Raw genomic sequence first — 23,779 nt, 5'->3', positions numbered from 1 at the left:
GTGGATTCTTTTTTTTAAATTGTCTTAGACTATTTAAAAAAAGATTCTATCCAAAATACAAAATACCAGATTCACTTATGTTACTAACTTATCAGCTGCAGTTATTCACTTAAGAACTGTGGCAAGAAAGGTGGTATAGTGACCAAAGTTACAATGGCATTGAAAAAAGTGACTGATGACCATTTTTCACACTTAGCAACCATTTTCACACTTAGTGACCGTTGCAGCATCCTCATGGTCACGCGATCAAAATTTTGATGTTTGGCAACAGATTCGTATTTATGATGGTTTCAGTGTCCTGGGGTCATGTAATTGCCTTTTGTGACCTTTTGACAAAGTCAAATGGGGAAACCAGATTCACTTATGTTACTAACTTATCAGCTGCAGTTATTCACTTAAGAACTGTGGCAAGAAAGGTGGTATAGTGACCAAAGTTACAATGGCATTGAAAAAAGTGACTGATGACCATTTTTCACATTTAGCGACCATTTTCAGTTACAATTTATATTTGTAAATTGTAGTTATGTTGAAATAAAAAAATATTACAATACTATACTATACTATAAAAATTTTAATCAAGCCCCCCCCCCCCCGGATCACAGGTGTTCCTCTTTACCAATCTGAAAATCTGGTCACCTTATCTTTGTATCATTCTCAAAACATTTGGCCAGGACTTATGTAAAAAACGAAGCGCTTTCTTGCTTCAAGGGTGCTGCTGGGAGTTGTAGTTTAAATGCAATGTTAGAGAGGGTCATGATTGCCAGTGAAACGACACTCCCTCTCCACGAGGTATTGCTCTGCATTCCCCACCTCTTCCGGGCTCGCAGAGACGAAGGGGCGTAGGCAGCGCACTTTCCTGGTTTGGCGCCGATCTGAACGGCAGCTGAAGGAACTGGGCCCCCGCTGTCATGTCTTTTCTGCTGCGCGGGGTTCGCCCTCTGGGCGCCCGGGGTTTCAGTCTCCGGTCCGGCCCGCGCTGCTCCAGGATATTCGGTTCGGGCTCCTTGGAATCGCCGCCGGGCGGCTCTTCCCGTCGGGGTGATGGTCGGTGGCAGCGATCAGCGTTCGCCTGGACTGCAGGAGCCACAGCGGTGCTGGCCGGGCTGGGACTGGTACGGCGGGCGGAGATGAAGGAGCAGCCTCGGCGGCAGCAGCAGCAAATACAACCGGAAAAGCCGTGGGGAAAGGAGGAGGAGGAGGATCTGGCGAGGCTGTGCGAGAGCTTCATGGCTCCTCCGGTGAGCGGACTGCGAGAGCTGCGCGACCGGCGGGGAGACATGCGAAGTCGCATGGAGTTGCTCATCATGGAGGCGCAGAGCCAGGTGTGCAAGGCGCTGGCCCAGGTCGACCGCGGCGCCGCTTTCACCGTGGACCGCTGGGAAAGGAAGGAAGGTGACCCGAATTCCGGGGTAGAGTGGGGACGCGTTCCTTTCTCGGGGGACGCTGGCTGGCACCTCTGCAGGTTGGAACTAATTCGGAATAATTGCCCCTGCCTGCCAGCGTGGGACTTAATTTGGCTAGATCTAAAAACTGGCCTCTTCACTTCCTCACAAGTTTCATTGACTAGAGTAGAGGAGCCTTCTTATTTTCCCTTTAGCATGTTCCCAGATTGTAATAAACACCTCAAAGGTCTCAGTTATTTAGAGACTTCTTTTTATTTCATTGTAAAAACAAGCAGACAAAGCAATATGGAAGTGTCCAAGATTCTGCATGCCCAAGAGATAGATGTGAAAGGGGCTAAGGACTTGGAGCATAGCAAAAGCTGCTTCAAGGATCTTCAGGAATACAAAATATGTGTTGCCAGGTGGGTAGTGGGAACCCTACCTTAGCCATAGAGAGTGGTCTTAGTTAATACTTCCATAAGAGGTAACTAGGTAACCTCAAGTCTAAATATTTTTAAAGCCTTGCAAGAAGATAGAAGCAAAACATTTATGTATTTTGTAGGTGGAGAACCATGTTGGTTTATGATCCCCCCCCCAAAAAAAAAATCAACAACCAGGAAGATTCTGGTAACACCTTTACAACTAATAAATTTAATTTAAAAGGCATGGATGAGGTGCAGCTCATGATAATGTATGCCTTTCAATACTTTTTTAATTGGAAAAGGTGCTACCAGAAATTGGTATTGTTACTAAGAAAACTACATGGTCTATCCTATAGAGCCTAACATCCTTTCTTTAATCTATATGAAGTGATTAAATCTAGATTGATGTAAATAATTTGTCAGATTCTTGCGCTGCCTTCTTTGGAGCTCTAAGCAAAACTCCTTTCTCTAATTTTTCTCCACAACCTGAGAGGTAGGCTGGGCTGGAAAGATACACTGGTTCAAAATCACCCAGAGAAGGTGTATTTGAACCTAGATCTCCCAGGTTGAGGTCCATCCCCTCAACTACTATATCACGCTGACTCTTTATGGATTTGTGTGTCCTTGTATCTGTAATACAAAATTTGCTATAAAGACCTGCTTTTGTTATGAAATACCACAGTAATACTTCGTTTGTGTGCTATTGATTGCCTCTACCCTCTTTTATCTGCCATGTAAAGGCAAAAGCTATATTATTACCCTGCCATGTTTACAGATGAATAAAGGAATCAGTGATATGTCATATTTCAGGAAACCCAACTGATATTGCTTAGATATTACTGAAGGACATTTAAATAGTATCAACAAAATTTATGTCTAGTATTTTTTACTAAGCATAATTTCATATCTTTTAATATACAGCTTTAGTGAGCCAGTTTGGTGTAGTGGTTAAGGTATCAGCCTATAAACCAGAAGACCATTAGAAAGAAATCCACTTGGTGGTCTTGGGCTACACATTCTCTCTTGGCCCTAGGAAGGAGACAGTTGCAAACTACTTCTGAAATATTGCCAAGAGACAATAACTAGAAGAAAGTGACACTGGTAGACTTTGAGTGAAAAGTACATTTTTCTATATATAAGCAAGGACTGCTTTATTGCAAAAAAGAAATGTCTGTCTCAGGGTATCAGCTCATACAGTGTTATTGCTAAATAAAATATATTTGCTTATAAACAATTGGCCCTTTGAACTTGTCTTATGCTTCAGCTGCTATGCTGCTAGGAAAAGAGCGGAATAGAATATGCCTGACCTCTACTTTTATTATTTTGGCATTGTGGCAGTGAAATCTTCAACTATGCTTCCTTTTCCCCCAAACGAAGCAAAGAAAAAAGCTTTCGTTGGTTCTGAACAAATAAACCAGATCTTGTCACGGAGGCTGCCAATCCATCAGTTTTACCTTCATCAGTTCTCACTTGAATTACACACACATCCTAGTATCCTCTTAAAATTAATTGCTGGGAGGCCATAGCAAAACAACTTGATCTAAGAGCCAAGGTGGCGCAGTGGTTAAATGCAGCACTGCAGGCTACTGCTAGATCAGCAGGTCAGCGGTTCAAATCTCACCGGCTCAGGGTTGACTCAGCCTTCCATCCTTCCGAGGTGGGTAAAATGAGGACCCAGATTGTTGGGGGCAATATGCTGACTCTCTGTAAACCGCTTAGAGAGGCCTGAAAGGCCTATGAAGCGGTATATAAGTCTACTGCTATTGCTATTGCTATTGCTATTGCTATTGCTATCCTTTGGGTCTCTTGTAATCCAATTGCTACTTTTGGCAAATAATATGCTGTGGAACGATCTGCATTCAAAAATAAAGGATCATAGATAGCTATATGAACAGATCCATAATAGGAAAAGTATTCTAAAGTTCGTAAATCAGTTAGCTGTTGAAATAATTCCTTGCTGCTTTATTTAACAGGTGGTGGAGGCATCAGCTGTGTCCTTCAGGATGGCGAAATCTTTGAGAAGGCTGGCGTCAATGTTTCAGTTGTTTTTGGACATCTTTCTGAAGAAGCAGCTCAGCAGATGAGAAGCAGGGGAAAATCTCTGAAAACCAAAAGTGGTAAGGCTTCATACATGAAATCTGCTAAACAATCTAACAACTTTTGGGTTAAACAAAAAGTGAATCTAATCCATCATCCAGCTGCCCATAGAGGCTAGGCACAAGTCCACTATACAAGTATTCTTTGAATGTAAATAGTTATTTGTGTACTAATATCAAAGACAACCTCGCTGAATTCAATGTGATTTCTCCTGGTTAATGAGGACCATTGCAAAATTTTGACACAAATATATGAAGTTTTCTCAGATCTTTTACAGACTCTATGTATTCTGAACAGCAAGACATATTTACTTTTTTCTTTCAAAAACTTAAATTGTGTCTTTTGTCTTAGAGATTGCAGATCCAGAGATGCTTCTGGAATGTAAAATGCAGAGTTGAGAGGAGATTTAGAAAGCTTACAATTTTGTTTTGTTTTTCAGTTGTTGTTTTATTATGCATAATAGTTATTATTATATTTACATGCTGCTTGATTCACAGTCTCTCTGGACTTAACGTTTTCACTGTTGACTAAGGCATTCTTTTTTCATTGCTATTTAGGAAAATTGCCCTTTTGTGCTATGGGAGTGAGTTCTGTCATTCATCCAAAGAATCCTTACATTCCCACTATACACTTCAATTACAGATACTTTGAAATTGAAGAGGAAGATGGTAAGTGCCATTGTTGCAGCAGATTGTGGTTAGTAATCTACTTACGAAAGAGCAGGACTTGAGACCACGAAAGTGAGAGAAACAGGTTTATTGGATGCTACGCCCAGGGCAGTGATTTTATACCTTTAATCAAACTTTGTCAATCAGAGGGCGTTTAAAGAGGCGTATTCATACAAAACGTAAAAGCCCCTGTTCAGAACAGGGAAGTACATCTTGGAAAAATACAAAAGCAGATATTCATACAAAAGTATCAAAAACAGGAAAGCTGATTTCGTACCAACAGTTTTCTGCAACTTCTCTGTTCTATCTCTCCCCCACATCTGGCTTCCTGTGCCCCTCCTTTACAGAGTCTTGCCACACTGTTCAGCCCTATTTGTAATACTTATGAAGAAGTTGGGGAGAAGGTTCACTGCAGCTAAAAGTCAACTTTGGGACTCCAGGGCACTGGAATAGAAGCCAAACTAAAATGAATTTATAAGGTCCATTCTATTAAGACCACCTAACCTGGCCAGCCACTGGTGGGTTTACCTGTGCAACCCATGCTGTATCACCATACCTTGATCCAGAATTATATAAAACTATGCAAGGAAGAAGTTGAGTATGTGAGCCCTCTTCTGTGTTCTGTGACATTGCATGCATGCTCAAAGAAAGCTGACCTTGCAGCTTGATGCTGCCATTACCATTTTAGATGAGAGTCTGAGAGACTCCTGACATGTTGGTAATAGTAGAAACAGACAAGAGAAGCTTTATGATTCAACCATAAAAAAGTGGGGTTCCTGCGGATTTTACTCTGCTTATAGTCATTGGCGACTGTAGGGGGTAGTGCTCATCTCTGTTTCAAGGCCCATTGAGCCAGCAATGTCCAAAGACATTACCACAGCCATTAGTGCCATATTTACCTGTTCACAAATTCCACAAAGGCTAGTCCTATTAAAAAAAAATAAGGAAGTAGTTGTTGAGCACAAGATTTCACAACTAAGGTCTTATTTTATGCAAATACTTTTTTTGTAGAGAGATAAATTGTGTGTCCAAGAACCAGAAGTAGTAACTTGCTTTTTTTATGCATGCTGTACTTATTTGACTTTGTATGATATCCGGAAATATAATACATTAAGTAACTATGCAATGAGTCTCTTAAATTAAGTCCTTAAGATCACAGTAGCCATTTTTCTGCATTAGAGATGAGTTGTAAATAAGTGGACATGATGATTCATCTATTACAAGAGTATCTACAAAAAAAAGTAACAAAAAGAAATGATGGTCTTTTTCTGTTCTCTTAGGTACTAAACAATGGTGGTTTGGTGGTGGAACAGACCTTACACCAACTTACTTGAATGAAGAAGATGCTATTCATTTTCATAAAACTCTAAAGGACGCCTGTGACCAGCACAATCCTGAGCTATATCCTAAGTTCAAGAAATGGTACGTAGGAATTTCATGCCAGAATTTTTTCTAAATGGTTGCTATCATTCTTGAAACTGATGAAACTAAACGTATGTTTAGCTCTTGAAATTAATAATCCTCTCTTCTTTCTATCCAGGAAAGTGATTAAAGGTCTTTCTGTTTTAAAACAGTTTTAGAATATATTGCAATATTTTCTGTTTAATAATATTGTGTGTTTACTTTTCAAATAAAGCCGTTCTGCTAGGTTGTTTTCTTGTGTTTTGACTCAGTCTTTTCACTCTTCTGTGGCCTATATTATCCTTTTAACCGGCACTATTGGGGTTAACAGGTGTGATGAATATTTTTACATCAAGCACCGTGGAGAACGGCGGGGAATAGGAGGCATCTTCTTTGATGATTTGGACTCACCTTCAAAGGAAGAAGTTTTTCAGTTTGTGCAGAGTTGCACCAAAGCTATTGTGCCTTGTTATATTCCCATTGTGAAGAAACACTCACAGGACAAGTTCTCACCAAAAGAAAAATTATGGCAGCAGATCCGTAGAGGGAGGTGAGTAAGAGAGGCTTTTTGAGTATCAGGATAGAAGATTGGTACACCCTTTGGAACCACTAATCCAAACGTTTTGGCTCTTTCTTTAGCCCATGTTTTTCTGGCTTAGTGTCTTGAAATTTCTTGAACTTTAACATCCAGAGTTTCTATTACTATGGCTTTACTATTAAAAGTTAATACTACTATGGCCAGATCTAATAACTGCTCTTGCCTCCCATCTTTTATTTCCAAGGCTAAATATTATAGAACATTTTGAAATTAAGCACTAGCACATTAATACAATTAATCAGTAACACATTAATATGATTTTGGAAAAAGTTTGAAAACTTTAAATGCTGTCAAAATATGTGTGGTTGGTTTACTCCACTCAACAGCATATTTTAAGATTTCTGCTGTTCCCAAATAGCTTTATTTCATTTGAGTGTTGGAACTATTCACTAATTCCAAACTTAAGGTCTTATGATATAAGAATTGTTGATTTTCCAATTTTATTTAGATGGAGTAGAATTCTATTTTTCTGTTTTGAGCTTTATTTTTTGTAAAATGGGATCTTTTGTGTCTTATGATAAACCATGTGGCATCTAACTGCTGTAGCCCCACCTCCACCCACTGTCAATTCTTATGGCTGGTCTGAAAGATAAGAATGAGGTTTTTGAAATGAAGTAACTGCCACCCACCTTTCATTTTATGAAACAGATGCTATATCATGTCATACTTAAGTCTTTCTATGGCTAACCATAGATATAACAATAAAACAGAAACTAATTTTATAGGAAATTTCATAGGTCAAAATTGTACAAATAAAATGCAGTATCTTACTATCTCTATTTCTACCATCTTCTTCCCAAATTTTAAGTTGCTGATTCTGATCTTTATATCAGACACCAATTTTTGCCATATATGAAGATGTCAGTTGTGATTTCAGTATCTTCTCCACTGGCCCTTTCTACGATTTCTCAGAAAATAAGATCTCCCCAGATAGTAAGCCCAATTGGGCTTTTGAGCACATGTGCTAAAATAAGCCTTCCCCCAAAATAATGCAACACCATGAGCAGCAGCCATGAGGTGACCCCGCTCGCCGCCTCTTGCACCTCAAAAAATAATAAGACCTCCCCGAAAATAAGACCGAACACTTATTTCGGGGGAGGGGGTTTCAAAAGAAAAGACCCTGTCTAATTTTTGGGAAACCATTATAGTTTTTAAAAAAATTATAATAATTCTGATGTATTTTTATGCTATTAACATTTTATCCAGTCTTTCCACCAAACATATTTCTTCCATATAATTAATTCCTCTTGACCATGTATGATGATAAAAAAATATTTTATAATTTTATTAGAAATATATGCAGTGGGGTGAAAGGATCAATAAGTATTATAGAAAATTGTGTTATAGTTCAAACAGCTTATTAAATAATAGATTTAATATTTGTTCCAGTGAAGAAGACAAATGAAGATTTTTTTTAAAAAAATGGAAATATCAGCAATAAGCTAATAAGGACTTTCTACAGATGAGACAAAACAATATTCCCCTCATCTCCTTTTCCTCTTTCCAGTATTGTGTAAATGGCAAAAGATGGATAATTTACTTTGTGTAAATAGAATAATACATTCCCCATACTTTTAGAAAGGTGCTGTTTGAGCCATTATTGCTATACAAATGCTACTATTAAGTTTCAATGCTGCCTCTCTTTGTTATCCAAGGATCTGAATGAAAAAAACAGATAATTTCTAAAACTACTCTTTATGGTGGCAGTTCATTAATCTGTGTTTCGTGAGTCTGTGCAGTCATGGAAACCTGAACAATTGAGCATTCAGCTCAAGACTTTTTATGAGTGTTTTAATAGTTGTCTCTGAAAACTATTGGAATTAGGTAAATAATGTTTTGTGAAATGTTGAAAGCCAGAGTAAAAGCTAGGTAGGATCAGTAATTAAATTGCATACACCTTTGCCTTTCTCAGTGGTTAGCAAAACAGAAAAAGCGAATGCCATTTAAGATACTAGAGGAATGCCTTTGATGTTTTTGTTTCCAACAGGTACGTGGAATTCAATCTTGTGTATGATAGAGGCACAAAGTTTGGCCTTGCAACACCAGGGTCAAGAATTGAAAGTATTCTTATGTCTCTGCCACTCACTGCCAGGTAAGATCATAACTGAAATAGAAAAACAGGTTTGTGGGATAGTTTAATGATAAAAAAACAAATGGGTTATAATTGCAGTAGGCGTAAAGCCATTCTCTTGATGTGGCCTTCTGAAGGGCCATGAAGACCAGATTCTTCTCCCAAGTATTGGACTAGGATGGGGATTGAATTAAGTGTCTGTTTGGCTGGGGAGAGGGACACAGTGGCTCAGTAGCTAAAACGCTGAGCTTGTCGGCAGTTTGGCAGCAGAAAGGTCAGCAGTTCAGTAGTTTGAATCCCTAGCGCCGCGTACCAGAGTGAGCTCCCATTACTTGTCCCAGCTTCTGCCAACCTAGCAGTTTGAAAGAATATAAAAATGCAAGTAGAAAAATAGGGACCATCTTTGGTGGGAAGGTAACAGTGATCCATGAGCCTTCGGTGTTTAGTCATGCCAGCCACATGACCACGGAGATGTCTTTGGACAGCATGTCTCTTCAGCTTTGAAATGGAGATGAGCACTGCCCCCTAGAGTCAGGAACGACTAGCACATATGTGCGAGGGAAATCTTTACCTTTACCTTGGCTGGGGAGAGGAAGTTACTTTTCTTTTTAGGCAAGTTTTCATGAACTGTTGTAAGCTGCCTAAAGTCATTATTTGACAGGCAGCCATATAAGTCTTATAAATAAATAAGTCACTGTGTGGCAAGACCAGAGAGAAAAGGAGATGAAAGCAACAATGGGAAACAACTAAAATGGGCATTAAATTGAAAAAGAAAGGGAGAGAGAGACCACCAGGTGGGAATTTTTGTATTCAGCATGCCTTATCCAAATTCACTTTTTTCCAGTGAGTAATGTAATTACTGGTTCTAAGAGAAGCTGCAATTATTTCTGAATAACAGAAGGCAGTGAAATATGTTGTGGCCAAGTTGGAGAATATTCAAGAGACATAAATGAAAATAGGACATTCTGGAAATTTCCCATTTCTGTCTTACCTGCATAGCCTGTTTTCCCTTTTCTTCAAGCTCACCTGCAGATTGTTTTTGAAATTGTTGGTATTTTAGGGAAAATAATAGAAAACAAATCCTTTCCTCTGCAATATAGATTTTTATTGGGTAAACTTTACAGTGTTTAACAGGTAAATTCACAGTAAAATAAGTATGAAATAGACATATGCATATACATACACACACACACAGACGCACACACACAGACCCACACACACTTTGGACTTTAAACTCTGACATTGTAAATAATGTATGGGGAGAAAAGCACTAACAGCTGTTTTGCACATATCCACTCTTCAGATGGGAGTATATGCATTCACCACCAGAGAATTCCAAGGAAGCAGAAATCCTAGAAGTTTTGCGCCATCCCAAAGACTGGGCACAGTGAATAGAAAGCTGGCCATGTTCAGCCATGAAGAAAGGACTTGTTCTGCTGCCCACTCCCAAATCCACCTGTCACCGCCTGGCAGTTAATGAATGTTTATCTATTCTCTCGCCTCATGCCTTAGGAATAATATTAGATTCTATCCCCTGTGAATGTTCTCTTAGAACCCACCTATTGCTCCTTTGTTGATTCTTGGTCATTTGTATTAGTGTAACTGTAAAGATCTAGTAAGGCAAGAGGAAATGCACTGAATAACAGAGGGTAGTGAAGTGCTGCAAGTTACTGAGGTGTAGACTACATGTCCCTCTTTCAGGGACTTGACACACTTTCTTACTTTTCACAAAAGAAACAATTGTTGACAGACTCAGTTCAGCCTTCCATTGCCTGCAGTATTTCTGACTTCTTGCCAATTACTTTCCAGTAGAATGATTTTTGTAATTTAATCTGAAATGCTAGTCCATTTGACTTGTCCTCATCTGTTAAATTGCAAAAAAAAGAAAGAGTCTGTATTGGCTACTATCAGCTACAAGTGGATAAATTATCTTAGTAGCACAGTTCTTGACTGCAGATGAAATGCAGCCCAGCCTTTTATCAGGGTCCCAAACTCCTGGTTTTGCATTTGTACAGCACCTGGTACAGAGTTTTCAATGAAACAAATTACATTTCTGTAGGTAATTTTGATGTTGGTTCATAAAAGTGTACATCCATAATGTTTGAATAGTTGAACACATTGGAACTTAATTTCTGGATGAGTATAAGGCGATATTGTACCTCAGGTTACCAATATTTTTCTCATGTACTCTTTTGAAATATGTTTCTCAGCAAACATGTTTGGGAGAAGGTAACAGTCCTATACCAAACTAATAATCAATTCTACAGAAAGTATCTGCATGTATGTGCACAAACATAGGACCTTTGCTGAGACAGTCAGAGAGAAGTGTTTCCTTCAGTAAACTATGTACTGGAATAGTCCAAATTAAAGTTTTAAGAATTAAGTAACGGGAAGGACAGAAACAAGCTTCTGAGGAATAAAGGTATCTGATGCTTAATTTTGGCCAACCTTTTACATTTCTGTCAACAGAGACTTAAATTCCCAGCTAATCCCATTAATATTTTTTTGAAAACAAGTCAATAAAAAGAGTTTGCAGGAGTACTGGATGGAATTGCAAACTGATATATATTAACAATGGTTTAGAGAAATGTAAAACTCACATCACAGCTGGAGTAACCAGATTACTTCTTAGCAAGCCTCCTGGGTTCACCCAGGTCTGCTTCTAAGGAGATAATGGGCTGCATTAGAATGAGGAAGTGAAGATGTTCCTGCTTCTGAAAGATACCTTGGACTCTAAACCACTGTGTTTAAACTTAAGTTCAACTTTGTGTTTTGAATATTGGCAAAGAATAATAAAAGTGAAAAACAACTTTTTCATACTATTTCTTCATTATTTGTGTGCATCTTTAAACTAGATGATGTTATCTAGTTTGGTAACGAAATGTCCAAAAGAAAACCATCTAGCTCAGAGAGAACCAGGGAGCCCCAGTTCAAATCTGAGCTACAAATATTATTTTTGATCAGATGTTCCTTTAGTTTGATATGATTGTTCCAGCATCTTGTTCTGTGCTATTAATAAAGAGTACTGTTAATAAATATGCAGGAAGCATTAACATGATTACTTTTAAAATTTTAGACCTCTGATTTGAAGCAACATTTTAAAAATTGTTTTTCAATTTTGAAAAAAGATAAGGATTTTCTCAATTTTTGCTTTTAATTTTATGTCAGAATTTTGCAAAATTGAAAATGTTTTCTGTACTGTCACAATATATTGTTGATATATTATTTTTGATTATGGGATCTTCATTTTTTCTGTATTGTAAAACCAAAACTGAATAAAAGATTTGGATCTACAAACACATTTGTGTAACATTTTTATTTCAAGCATTGTAGTGCAAACATTTCTGACAAAGTATTTCAGTTTATGTTGAGAAATTTAACTCTTTATCACTCTAGACTTCAGACCATAAAATAAAGAATGACTGATGCCGCATAAAAGTTGAAAAAAATTCTAACTATAATATCAGTTTGGGAGATGAATCAATTATAGGAGGATAGTGTGCTGCCCCTTGTTAGGTGCTTTCAAATAGTGGCTGGACTGAATAATCTCTCCTGCTGGAAATATTCTTATGTGTATTTCTACACCTCACATGGAGCTAAATGGCTAAATGGCTCCTCTAGCTTAAGGGATTCTGTAACTAGTTCAGCATTATAATCAAATAAGAAGCTAAGTTTAAATATGTTAACTGTTGTGTAAACAAAATCTTAGCTTCAGTTACACGTCACACCATTAATAAATTCAATTACTTGGGACCAGTGATAGGTTTCAAATCCCATTCCAACCAGTACATCCTCATGGATGCACACTGTGCATGCACACAGTGCGCATATGCGTCTTAGCACCTTCATGATGCTCCAGCTGCTCCGCGAAGTGTTGTGCAGGTGCTGTACTCGCCATGTGCGTGTGCGGAAGCACAGAAGCCTTAAAACAGGTAAGGAGCTCAGGTGGGCCCACCAGAGTACTGTACCGGAACGGTATCCGGTACTCCGGGCTGGCTCCGTTACGCCCATACCGGGGTGTACCACCTGCAACCCACCACTGCTTGGGACCCAAATATCTGCAAGCATCTAAAGGTTTTCAGACCTCTCACTCAGGAAGAATTGACAAAACACAAAGAATGGGAAGTAAACAGGGATGCCCCAAAATCAGCTGTTGTGATAACCATTAGGTTTGTACCATTGATCTGAAGATGTTTTTAGAAACTGCACTCTACATGGTATTGGGATTTACCTGACATTACGGATAAAGAAGATAGTGCTCTGATAATCCAAAGCCTTTACCTTGCCTTGTTCCTATTTCTCGCCATCAGTAAACTTGACAGTCTCCCAGCCAGCCAAAACACTGAGGCTGGAGACAGGCTTCTATTTAAAAATCTGAGTATAATTTTTTACGATTCCAGTGAAGCCAGAGATTAATTTGGAATGTTTCCCAGAAGTCAAAACCACAACTCATACAAATAAAACATTAGCCTTGGTTTCCTTGTTAAAGGCAGGGAAGGTAGCTCAAAGGTGTTTTTTCAAAAGACAACTGGACTGTTTTATTTCCTTTACTGATGAAATGTCTTTGTATATTAGTAGCTCCGGTTAATAGTTATGTTGTTGGCTTAACTTCTGAGCTTGGCGATTTGGTTGCAAACATTTCGTCCCCATTCAAGGAGACATCTTCAGTGCACTTTGGATTGTGTTAGTATGGGGGAAGCCCTGGCCTTTAAATACCTTTCTGATGTAAATGTGTTTTTATTTTCCATTTTCATTTTCGTACAGTCACATATATACTGTGCATAACCGGGGCCATATAACATTAAACAATAAACCCAGCCATTCCTCTTATCAGCAGTACCCCCCAAAATAAAAACCCAATGTACCTCTTCGACCCTCCATACACCCTTTCTTTCGCCCCCTCCAACTTTCCATCTTCCCTCCATCATTCCCCTCTACCCTACTTCCCCTCCCCCACTACCACTCCTCTCTCCCGATACACTCCCTCCCTTCCTTCCCCCCCTCCCTCCAGTCCTCTCTCCCACCCTCTCTACCCCTCTTTCTTCTATCCCTCTACTCCTCCCTTCGGTGTATTTCTACAATCTATTAATATATTCAGCTTGTCCTATTTTTACAGTGGAATTAAAGAGCAACAGTATACAAGTGCAGTCACGTTACCTTAAAATCTAACACATACTATGTATCCCCCCCGTCCCCCCCAACACCCCACCTCCCTTCCCCCCCCCCGACTTCCCAAAGCCCGTAAACGGTATAGATTTTTAACAAACACAGTCTAAAATATATTAAGACAAAGGAAATAAAAAAAGAAGTTAATAACATCTCTGCATCTCTGTATAATTTTTTATGATACCAGTGAAGCCAGAGATTAATTTGGAATGTTTCCCAGAAGTCAAAACCACAACTCATACAAATAAAACATAGCCTTGGTTTCCTTGTTAAAGGCAGGGAAGGTAGCTCAAAGGTGTTTTTTCAAAAGACAACTGGGCTGTTTTATTTCCTTTACTGATGAAATGTCTTTGTATATTAGTAGCTCCGGTTAATAGTTATGTTGTTGGCTTAACTTCTAAGCTTGGCGATTTGGTTGCAAACATTTCGTCCCCATTCAAGGAGACATCTTCAGTGCACTTTGGATTGTGCTTGTATGGGGGAAGCCCTGGCCTTTAAATACCTTTCTGAGTCCTGGTCTGATTTTAGGCTGTGTGATTGGCTGTCATAGTCCTTGGTTTTAAGTACAATCTGTGTGATGTCATTAGTGCTGGTGGTGTTCAGATTTTTTCTGATGTTGTCATGGTCTGGTTTCCAGTTGATTTGATCGGCTGGGCTGCGTGCAATGACAATAAACTAAACTAAACTTTATCTCCTTGACTTTGCCTGGGTTACAACTATAGTCCCGGTTTGATCGAATTTGTGTCCTTTTGAGTCTTCGTGGACAGCCATGAGGAATAGAGGGTCATCATGTCTCTTGATGGCCAGGAGGTGTTTGTGCAGTTTGGTTGATAATTTTCTTTCCTTTTTCTTTCCTTTTTCTTTCCTTTTTCTTTCCTTTTTCTTTCCTATTTCTTTCTTTCTTTCTTTCTTTGTTTTCTTTTCTTTTCTTTTCTTTGGCTAACATAGTTCTTCTCACAGTTGCAACCTTCTATCCCTCATGTCCATCCATGAAAATTCAACAGGGTTCTTCCCTTGTTTTATCCTATAACATTAAATTCGATCTAGGGAAGTAGATCTGATCTAGGAATCAGAAACAATGATTGTTCCAAGATTCTCCAATAAGCTTCATTTCAATTAAAGTCAAAAGTCCCCAGCAGAATCAAACTAAAATGACTACTTGGGTCTTTTCAGACTTTGGGCTGTTGTGAACTTAATGTGATGTCTTCCAAATTTGGTATGTTGCTTTGAGAATTATAGTCAATTTTAGACCTATGAGTACTCCCAGCCCCAAATAAATGCTTTGTTTTATCCATGGAGAGCAACCCATAATCATGTGTCATTTCAAGGGCAATACAGTATCTCAAGTCTAAGAAGCCCATTCTTAGAGATCGCCACGTATAACATATAAAATTTGGGGCACGATAAAACCCACATAAAGCATCAGGAATTCAGTTTCGGCGCTTTCCCCAAATCCTCCAACCCATTGGACAACCTGGTGGACAACCATTTAAATATGAGCCAGCAGTGTGCAGCAGCTGCCAAAAAAGTCAACACAGTTCTAGGCTGCACAAACAGAGGAATAGAATCAAGATCATGTGAAGTGTTAATACCACTTTATAATGCCTTGGTAAGGCCACATTTGGAATACTGCATCCAGTTTTGGTCGCCAAGATGTAAAAAAGATGTTGAGACTCTAGAAAGAGTGCAGAGAAGAGTAACAAAGATGATTAGGAGACTGGGGGCTAAAACATATGAAGAACGGTTGCTGGAATTGAGTATATCCAGTTTAATGAAAAGAAGACTTCAGGGAGGCATGATAGCAGTGTTCCAATATCTCAGGGGTTGCCACAAAGAAGAGGGAGTCAAACTATTCTCCAGAGCACCTGAGTATAGAACAAGAAGCAATGGGTGGAAACTAATCAAGGAGAGAAGCAATTTACAACTAAGGAGAAACTTCCTGATAGTTAGAACAATTAATCAGTGGAACAACTTGCTTCCAGAAGTTGTCAATGCTGCAACACTGGAAGTCTTTTAAGATGTTGGATATCCATTTGTCTGAAGTGGTGTAGGGTTTCCTGTCTAGGCAGGGGGTTGGACTAGAAGACCTCCAAGGTCCCTTCCAACTCTGTTATTCTAGTCTATTAAAATGTTGGCTTGAGGATATCTTGCTAGTGCGAAGTCTGCAAAGAACGGGACAGTTTATACATATCCCACTGTATCCAAGAAGCAGAGGGGGAGACACGCTCCGTGTTAAATCCATTTCATCGGAACCACGTATTCCTAATCCATTTGTTTACAACCCCAAACTTGGCAACTTTAAGACTTGTGGACTTCGACTCCCAGAATTCTCCAGCCAGCTATGTTGAAGTTCACAAGTCTTAAAGTTCAAACTGAAGACCTCTGACTTAAAACTTTGTGGCAGAAGAAAGCTGGTCGGTTGCTCGATTTAAAAAGCCGCGCTCGCTCCCCCGGCCTCGGGTTGCTCAAGGCTCAGCACTTGGGAAGAAAAAACCGAATCTTGCCAGCTGGTTCTCTCTCCTGTGCTCCTCTTTGCTGGTTAACTTCCTTTTTTTCCCCCTCTTTTATTCTGCTGGTTAAAAACCAAAACCAAAAATAAAGCAAGAGACTTTTAAAGTTCCAGAGAAAGTATTTCGGAAAGGAGAGATAACAAATAGACCTCAGTTCCATTGTTAGTAGTTGTTTCAGAAAGTCTGCTATATATCACTTTACCAAGCTCGTCCATCGGTTCTCCAGTGGCGCGCCGTGATCGTATAGTGGTTAGTACTCTGCGTTGTGGCCGCAGCAACCTCGGTTCGAATCCGAGTCACGGCAGTTCCTTCTTTAATTTTTCTCGGCTTTCTAAATTAATGTCCCATTTAATAAATAGGATAGAGCAATGTTAAAAGTAACTTCGAACTTTTCTGTAATGATTTCTTCTTCGGTGGAACAAAACGTGAGTTTTTTCCCCACTGTTAAATAGGCAGGATAGGGGATTCAAAATGCTGTACATTATGAATCTGATACAAAGGGCTATTTGAAATCTCTGCAAAAACTTAAATGATGTACTGGACAGCAAACTGAATAACGTGAGAAAATGCGGGAAAAAAATGTTTTTTCCTGCCAAGAAACAGAAAAGGTTTGGCCCGTACGGGGATCGAACCCGCGACCTTGGCGTTATTAGCACCACGCTCTAACCAACTGAGCTAACCGGCCCGATGTGAAATCAGGTTGCAAGTTTTCTCTCGTTCAGAAAATCAATTCTAAAATGAAATCGTTTTAAATGTCTTCAGATTACTATTTAACACAGCTATTTTTCATTATGAAGGCAAACGTTTTACTTAAATATGTTCAAGAGCTTCTCCAAACTAGAATTCATAGAAATATTTTCACTGTGAAGGAAAACTAAAAGTTTTTAATTCAAGCAGTTTTTTAAATTAATTATTTGACCATACCAACGCACACACGCACACACAATTGTCACAATATATCTTCAACCCTGTAATCAAACTGAGTTTAAATGGTTCATTCTTTTTTGGATCTTTGGTGTGAAAGGTACGGCTCTTTTAGTAATCCAAGTTCATTCTCTGCAAGCAGTATAATTTAGTCTGTGGATCTCACGATTTCTTAGATTTTAAGCAATTGTTCCTGGCCACTGAGTAGAGTTTACAGTCTGTAAAGATATCAACAGCTGAAACACTACATATATCTATATCTATCTATCTATCTATCTATCTATCTATCTATCTCTATCTCTATCTCTATCTCTATCTCTATCTCTATCTCTATATATCTATATCTATATCTATATCTATATCTATATCTATATCTATATCTATATCTATATCTATATCTATATCTATATCTATATCTATATCTATATCTATATCTATATCTATATCTATATCTATATCTATATCTATATCTATCTATCTAGATAGATAGATAGATAGATAATATTTCTGCGAAGTGAGAGCTGCACAAGATGGACTTTGTAGTATTGTACTTCCTAACTGAGTTATTTTATAGTTTGATTATTGTTTCCTCTCTTTTAAGTGATCAAATCATTGCAGACTGGAATGTATCCTATTGCGGTATAGACTGATTCATAGCTTCTAACATTGCTAAACTGAAAAAATAAAAACATGTTTTTTCTCCAGGTCAGGAGAGGATTATGGAGTTTGTCTTTTGATGAGACAAAACTTGTTAGAACTAATTGGTACATTTGTCTCTCTTGAACTCCAAACAATCTTTTGACCTTTTCCCCTCATTAACATCTTAAATGTTACATTTGTGCTTTCCTCAGACCTCATTTAAATGGACATGTGGGCTCCATCCCACTCTGGGTTCCCCAGGCCCATTGGTTTGAGGGCATTACGGAAGAGTGTTGACGTGGGGGCCAGTATAAGTTCTGCAAGGATGATATTTCAAAAGAAGGGAGTCACCACAAAGAAAAAAAACATGTTCATGCTCTTTCACAATTTCATGTTTGAACTGGAAGCTGAAAAGAAAATCCATATTGTAGAATGGTGTTTAGAGTACAGACAGCTCAAATATGCAAGAGGATTAGTTGAAAGTTTATTCTTCAAAGCATAGTTTAGGTAATCTAGTTTAGGCGATCATTCATAGGCTCTTCAGCCAATAGTTAAATATTTTAATTGTCAGAATAATTTTGTCTGGATTTTGGAGATGTTCCCAGTTCTGCCCTAACTTGCAGAAGCTGAAATACCGAGTTTCTGTTTATACTGAAATATCTTTCCATTTCTGACCATAATTTTATTAACCATGAATTGCTGGCTGAGTCTGCAGCAAGTAAAGTGCAATATACAAACTGTGTAGGCCAAACAAAATGCACTAGGTGTGCCTTATGAATTCTGATTGGTGATAAAGACAATATAAAATATGACAGATATTCTATTATATATGTATGCATCAGTGGTGGGTTGCTCTCAGTTCGGCTCAGTTCAGCCAAACCTGTAGTAGGGGCGGCGGGAGGCATGCGCAGAAGTGTTGTGCGCGCATGCGAGCATGCATGGGAGCACACCCGAACCGATATTTGCAACCCACCACTGGTGTGTATGCCACTCTAATGGATTTGATAAACCTGTTCAAGAAAATAAGATGTCCAGTTAACTATTCTAAATCACAATTGAGGCCAATATAGTAGTTAAAACATCCCTTTTTTAACTCATGAAATCCTAGAATTCCCTAAAACAGATTTTAAGGATTGAGAAACTCTGCTGTAGGGGCTGAAAAGGGCAACCGAATAGAACTGAGGGCAGGATATTAGGACAACAGCTGTCTCTGAAGTAAAATTAGTTAAAACATTGAAAAAACATAGTTTTACTTTTTTTGAAGACTGAAAGGAGGGACGCGACCACAGGGTGAACGATAACTCTATTTATTAACACAAGTAAGTATGACAGCGATTCAAGGCAACCCGGAGCGCGCCAAACTATATATACTAATACAACAGCCAATGGGAGTCCAGGACTTGGGCAGCAACAGCTGTCAAGCTCCTGGACCAATGAGAACTCACAATCTGCCGGCAACAGCCTCCTCCGCGTCCTAACCAATCAAGACGGAGGAGGCTGTTGCTGACCGTCAAAAGGTGCTGAACCAATTCATACTAACGGAGGTCATTAGCATGGGCTTCATGAATATTCAATAACTTTATGTGTGTTTTTTTGTCTAGTTTTGCGGTCGGTTGTTCCTGGTCTCCTTATGAGCAACTTAGAGCTTTTTTGTAGCAGTCTTACCTCAAAATGAGGTGTAAAGTGGCAGTATCTAAACTTACTATTTGTGCTTTGAACAATATTGTATTTTTTCTTTCCTTTGGCACTCCTTAAAGCCAAAAACAACTGTAAAGAGAGTTTTATATTGTATGTTGTTTAACAAGGGTAATGCCACCAACATTATATTTGCAGAGAAGTGTGTTAGCAAGATTCAGTGTACTTAAAGAAAACACAAGAATTTAGCAAAATCAGTTCATAATCTTTTTTGTTTAATATATGACAAAATGATAAGAAAAAAGCAGTGCTCTAGGTTTTTTTTTTAAACTGACAACTGTAAAGACAAAATCTGTTTGAAATCAGTTTGTGATAGCATTGTGGTTAGGTTTATCTGACCAAAATATGGAAAAAAAGATAGACTTGCCCCTCGAGGCTACATAGGTTTTTCCGAAGTAATTTATTCACCTATTATTTAAAAAAAGATTAAAATGATTTTATTCTTTGGAGAGTCCTCTGGAAAAATTGGTGGTCAAGTTTGGGCGCCGTGGCTTAGCTGGTTAAAGCGCCTGTCTAGTAAACAGGAGATCCTGGGTTCGACTCCCAGCGGTGCCTATGATGTATCTCTCAGGGTGAAATGAGGCTTTAGTTTTGAACTCCTGGACTGTATCTATTGTCATACGCATTCTGCGTCACACAGAACATGCTTTTGCACTTTAGGGCAAAGTATTTTTATTCAGAAAGAATGAGCTGAAGCCCAATAAAAGAATCAGGTGAAAAATCCAAAAAACAATCTGAGGCAAAGCCGAATATTCATATGTGACCCACTCACTGCAATGTATTTAATTTCTCCCATTTGTTGGATTTTCATCAGATTGTTTAAATTGCCAGTCAGTTTATTAATATAATCCCGAAAAACGAAAACCTATTTGCAGCGTTTTTAAAAATTAAATAGAATCAAACTAAACATCTAATCTTTTGGCTGTTGTCCCTTTTCCTAGTTTGGGTTCTTCTCACGCCTCCCTAGTCGTAGCATTTGGTGTACTTCAGATCGCCTGAAGAAGCACCTGAGCTTCTGCAGAATAAGATTCTTCTCAAGAAATTTTGAGCAACCACAAGGCGAAAGGGAATAGAGCCTAGCCTAGAAGCCAGAACAGCCAGCAAGTTTTCCAGCAAACGCATTCACAAGAACTCCTTTGCAAAATAAATAAATAAATAAATCTTGGGGCTCGTGCACTTTGCCCTCCGAAAGATTTGTCGGGTTTTCAGCGCTCCTGATCTTGGCTCTGAATTCTGCCTCCTTTACTCAACGAAGCGATGCCAAACCGGCGCGAGGGGGCCTCAGTTCTCTACATCAAGCCGCCGTATCTCCTGCGTATCTTGGGATATAGAGGGAATGCTTGTTTCATGTTTGTATATGCTAAAGAGCAACCTAGGATATGCTTTAAATTAAACGACCGCGCTCCAATTTGCAAAACAGCGGGCTCTTTTGCAAGAAGTCTATGTATTAACACGGAAGGAAACAAAAGGAGATTTTGTCAGAAGTGGGATTCGAACCCACGCCTCCAGGGGAGACTGCGACCTGAACGCAGCGCCTTAGACCGCTCGGCCATCCTGACATTCGTGTAGATGTTTCCTAAACTATTATTAGTAATGAATTACAACAGATGAGACATTCACATTCGAAATTCTAAAAGGCTGTTTTAGATTCATAATTTTACAGTCCTGTTTAATTCAAAATATTTTAGATTTTAGACAAGGGATTTCTCTGATGTTTCCATTGCTGAATGGATTACCAGGCACAACATTTTCTCACGTTTCAAACTGAATATATGGGAGTTAAGTTTGCTAATGTTCCTATGGCCATTACCTTTAGATAAGTAAAGTTACATATAGTATCTCAGTATCAAACAAGTTACCAGTGGCTGTTTCTGTATCAGCCTCAAATTCATAATTTAAAACAGATGCAAAAGTTCCTGGATATCAATGTTTCTTTTTTAAAAAATTATCTCAGGACTCTTTCCATTTTTAAAAATTATGACGAACCGATATGTTTGTATGGATTATATTTATCATATGAACAATTAAAATTGATGCATTAACTGCACTTTCACTTCTCACAATTGTTTGATTGAGTGCTAATTAAAAGTAATGTAATACTTTTCAACATTGGCTAGCCAATAATTTGGGAAATCCGACTGGTCCTAGGACCACACTTTAAGATTAAACACTGCTCTATTTTAACTATTTTAACTATTTTGAACTGTATTTAGAATGTAGCAAACTCAATTTTTTAAAGTGATGCATTTCAGAATTTATCCAACTTATGTAATGTACCCAATTACAACATGAAGTAAGCTTTAATTTTGTTTTTTCACCAGGACACAGCATTAAGAAAGGTAGCTGAATCATACATAGTGAAAGAGCAAATTTAAAGGACCACACAAAAGCTGATATTAAGAAAAGCTCTTAATATTAGCTTTTTAGATTACTGGCTATTGGTTTCTTTGACATTCAGTAAATGTCAAAATTACTGCACTGGACTTCTTTTGTCAAGTATTGATAATCCACACATTGGACAGCTATTCTGCATTCCCTCAGCTGATTTTTCTGTGGATGTCTGACAAAACGGGGCGAAACTGGAGTTGTCATAGGAATGTATATAACAGCTTCTACAGTAGATCTATCATTAACTAGTACAATTGAATGAAAAAAACACTGTTAAATTGTTAAATCTTATCAACATCAGGATGACCAGTCCTCACCTGAACATTGAAGAAATGCCCATCTTTCTGCATTTCTATCCACAATTGCTTATTTATTTATGGAATTTATAAACAATGTGAAGACTAAGAACCATAAGAGCTATAGCAAAAGCCAAAAAAAAACTCACCAGTAAAATGAAAGTACCATTATATAATAAATCCTATTGCATTAAAATCACAAGGCTAGCTCAATTTCTGGTGCAGTAGCTTTACGTATGTTGTAGCATATGAATAGATGTTATCAGAAAATTGGCACATTGTGGGGGCCCGGGTGGGGAACAAGTCTTCTGCTGAACCCAGATGAGGCAGAATGGCTGTGAGTAGTGGGCTCCTCTGTATCCAGGAGTTTATCATCTTTGTCATGGATGGGCTCGTAGACTCAGGTAGACCAGGTGCATAATCTGGCAGTCCTCCTGGAATCATGACTCCTGCTCAAGGAGCAGGCAGTAGTTGAGGCAAAGAGGACTTTTGCCAACCTGCGTGGTATGCCAGATAGGCGTCTTCCTGGATCAGGAAACCTGTCAGTCACTTATGTCCTGGCCATCTCCATCTGACCATTGCAATGCGCTTTACATGGGGCTACCCTGAAGAATATCTGAAGTATCAATTGGTGCAGAATGTGGTTGCAAAGCAATCTTGGGTACCCCAAGGATGACACATGTAACACCTTTGCTGCATGAGCTACTTTGGGTGCTGGTTTGTTTCTGGTTGCAGTTCAAGGTGTGAGTTATTATCTTTAAAGCTAACATGAGATAGGTAAAGGTTCCCCTTACTAGTCGGTCCCAACTCTCGGGGGGCAGTGCTCATATCTGTTTCAAAGCCGAAGAACCAGCGCTGTCCGAAGATGTCTCCGTGGTCATGTGGCCAGCATGACTAAAAGCCGAAGGCGCATGGAATGCTGTTACCTTCCCACCAAAGGTGGTTCCTATTTTTCTACTTGCATTTTTACATGCTTCTGAACTGCTAGCAGAAGCTGGGACACGTAACGGGCTCATTCTGTCACATGGCACTAGGGATTCAAACCACTGAACTGCCAACCTTTCTGATTGACAAGTTCAGCATCTTAGCCACTTATCCCTGTTGCATCAGTCCTTCCTATTGGGAAGGTGGCAGGGAAGGTGTTACAGACCTCATCAGCTAAAGAATTTGGTAGGATATGAAGAGAGATTTCTCTGCCGTTGCCCCCGCCCTGTGGAATATTTCCTCCTAGAGGTGAGGTGGGAATCCTCTCACCTGGCCTGTCAAAAGAGTTTGAAGACTTGGCTATGCCAACTCACATGAGGTTCACAAAGCAGCAGGCAACCCTGGGGATAGTTGGCACATTAAGGCCCTTCTCCTGCCTTATAACTTATTTTAATTTTATTTCTACCCGTCTACTTTTACTGATGTCCCGCACTTTTATATGATTTTTATGCTTTTAACTGAATATTGCTCACAATTACTCTGACAATAAGATAGGTAGTACCTAAATTTAATAAATAAGCAAGTCCTTCTTTTCATG

At 38.9% G+C, this 23,779-nt stretch overlaps 1 protein-coding gene and 4 non-coding genes across 5 annotated transcripts; 3 read left to right on the top strand and 2 right to left on the bottom strand.

The window, feature by feature from the left end:
* The first annotated feature begins 811 nt into the window (after positions 1-811).
* CPOX (coproporphyrinogen oxidase) lies at positions 812-10,986 on the top strand. Its single transcript, XM_032220039.1, has 7 exons — positions 812-1,392; positions 3,778-3,921; positions 4,459-4,569; positions 5,850-5,991; positions 6,302-6,520; positions 8,556-8,660; positions 9,943-10,986. Exons 1-7 carry the CDS (start codon positions 909-911, stop codon positions 10,028-10,030), a joined length of 1,293 nt encoding a protein of 430 aa, XP_032075930.1. The 5' UTR covers positions 812-908; the 3' UTR covers positions 10,031-10,986.
* Positions 10,987-16,547: 5,561 nt separating this feature from the next.
* TRNAH-GUG lies at positions 16,548-16,619 on the top strand. The gene has a single exon. It is a non-coding gene; the product is annotated as a tRNA-His (tRNA).
* Positions 16,620-16,926: 307 nt separating this feature from the next.
* Positions 16,927-17,000, bottom strand: TRNAI-AAU. Its single transcript has one exon. It is a non-coding gene; the product is annotated as a tRNA-Ile (tRNA).
* Positions 17,001-20,054: 3,054 nt separating this feature from the next.
* On the top strand, positions 20,055-20,128 carry TRNAT-AGU. The gene has a single exon. It is a non-coding gene; the product is annotated as a tRNA-Thr (tRNA).
* A 921-nt stretch (positions 20,129-21,049) lies between these two features.
* On the bottom strand, positions 21,050-21,132 carry TRNAL-CAG. Its single transcript has one exon. It is a non-coding gene; the product is annotated as a tRNA-Leu (tRNA).
* Positions 21,133-23,779: the final 2,647 nt, after the last annotated feature.

This window comes from Thamnophis elegans, chromosome 6, assembly GCF_009769535.1.
Source record: "Thamnophis elegans isolate rThaEle1 chromosome 6, rThaEle1.pri, whole genome shotgun sequence".
Classification (NCBI taxonomy): Eukaryota; Metazoa; Chordata; class Lepidosauria; order Squamata; family Colubridae; genus Thamnophis; species Thamnophis elegans.
Note: the sequence above shows the minus strand (reverse complement) of the source record. Positions and strands in the feature narration are given on the sequence as shown.

Excerpts from the sequence above, each read along its gene's own strand:
- CPOX (XM_032220039.1), top strand. The coding sequence starts at position 909 with ATGTCTTTTCTGCTGCGCGGGGTTCGCCCTCTGGGCGCCCGGGGTTTC. Across the intron at positions 3,922-4,458 it reads ATCTCTGAAAACCAAAAGTG|GAAAATTGCCCTTTTGTGCT; the intron begins GTAAGGCTTCAT and ends ATTGCTATTTAG. Across the intron at positions 4,570-5,849 it reads TGAAATTGAAGAGGAAGATG|GTACTAAACAATGGTGGTTT; the intron begins GTAAGTGCCATT and ends CTGTTCTCTTAG.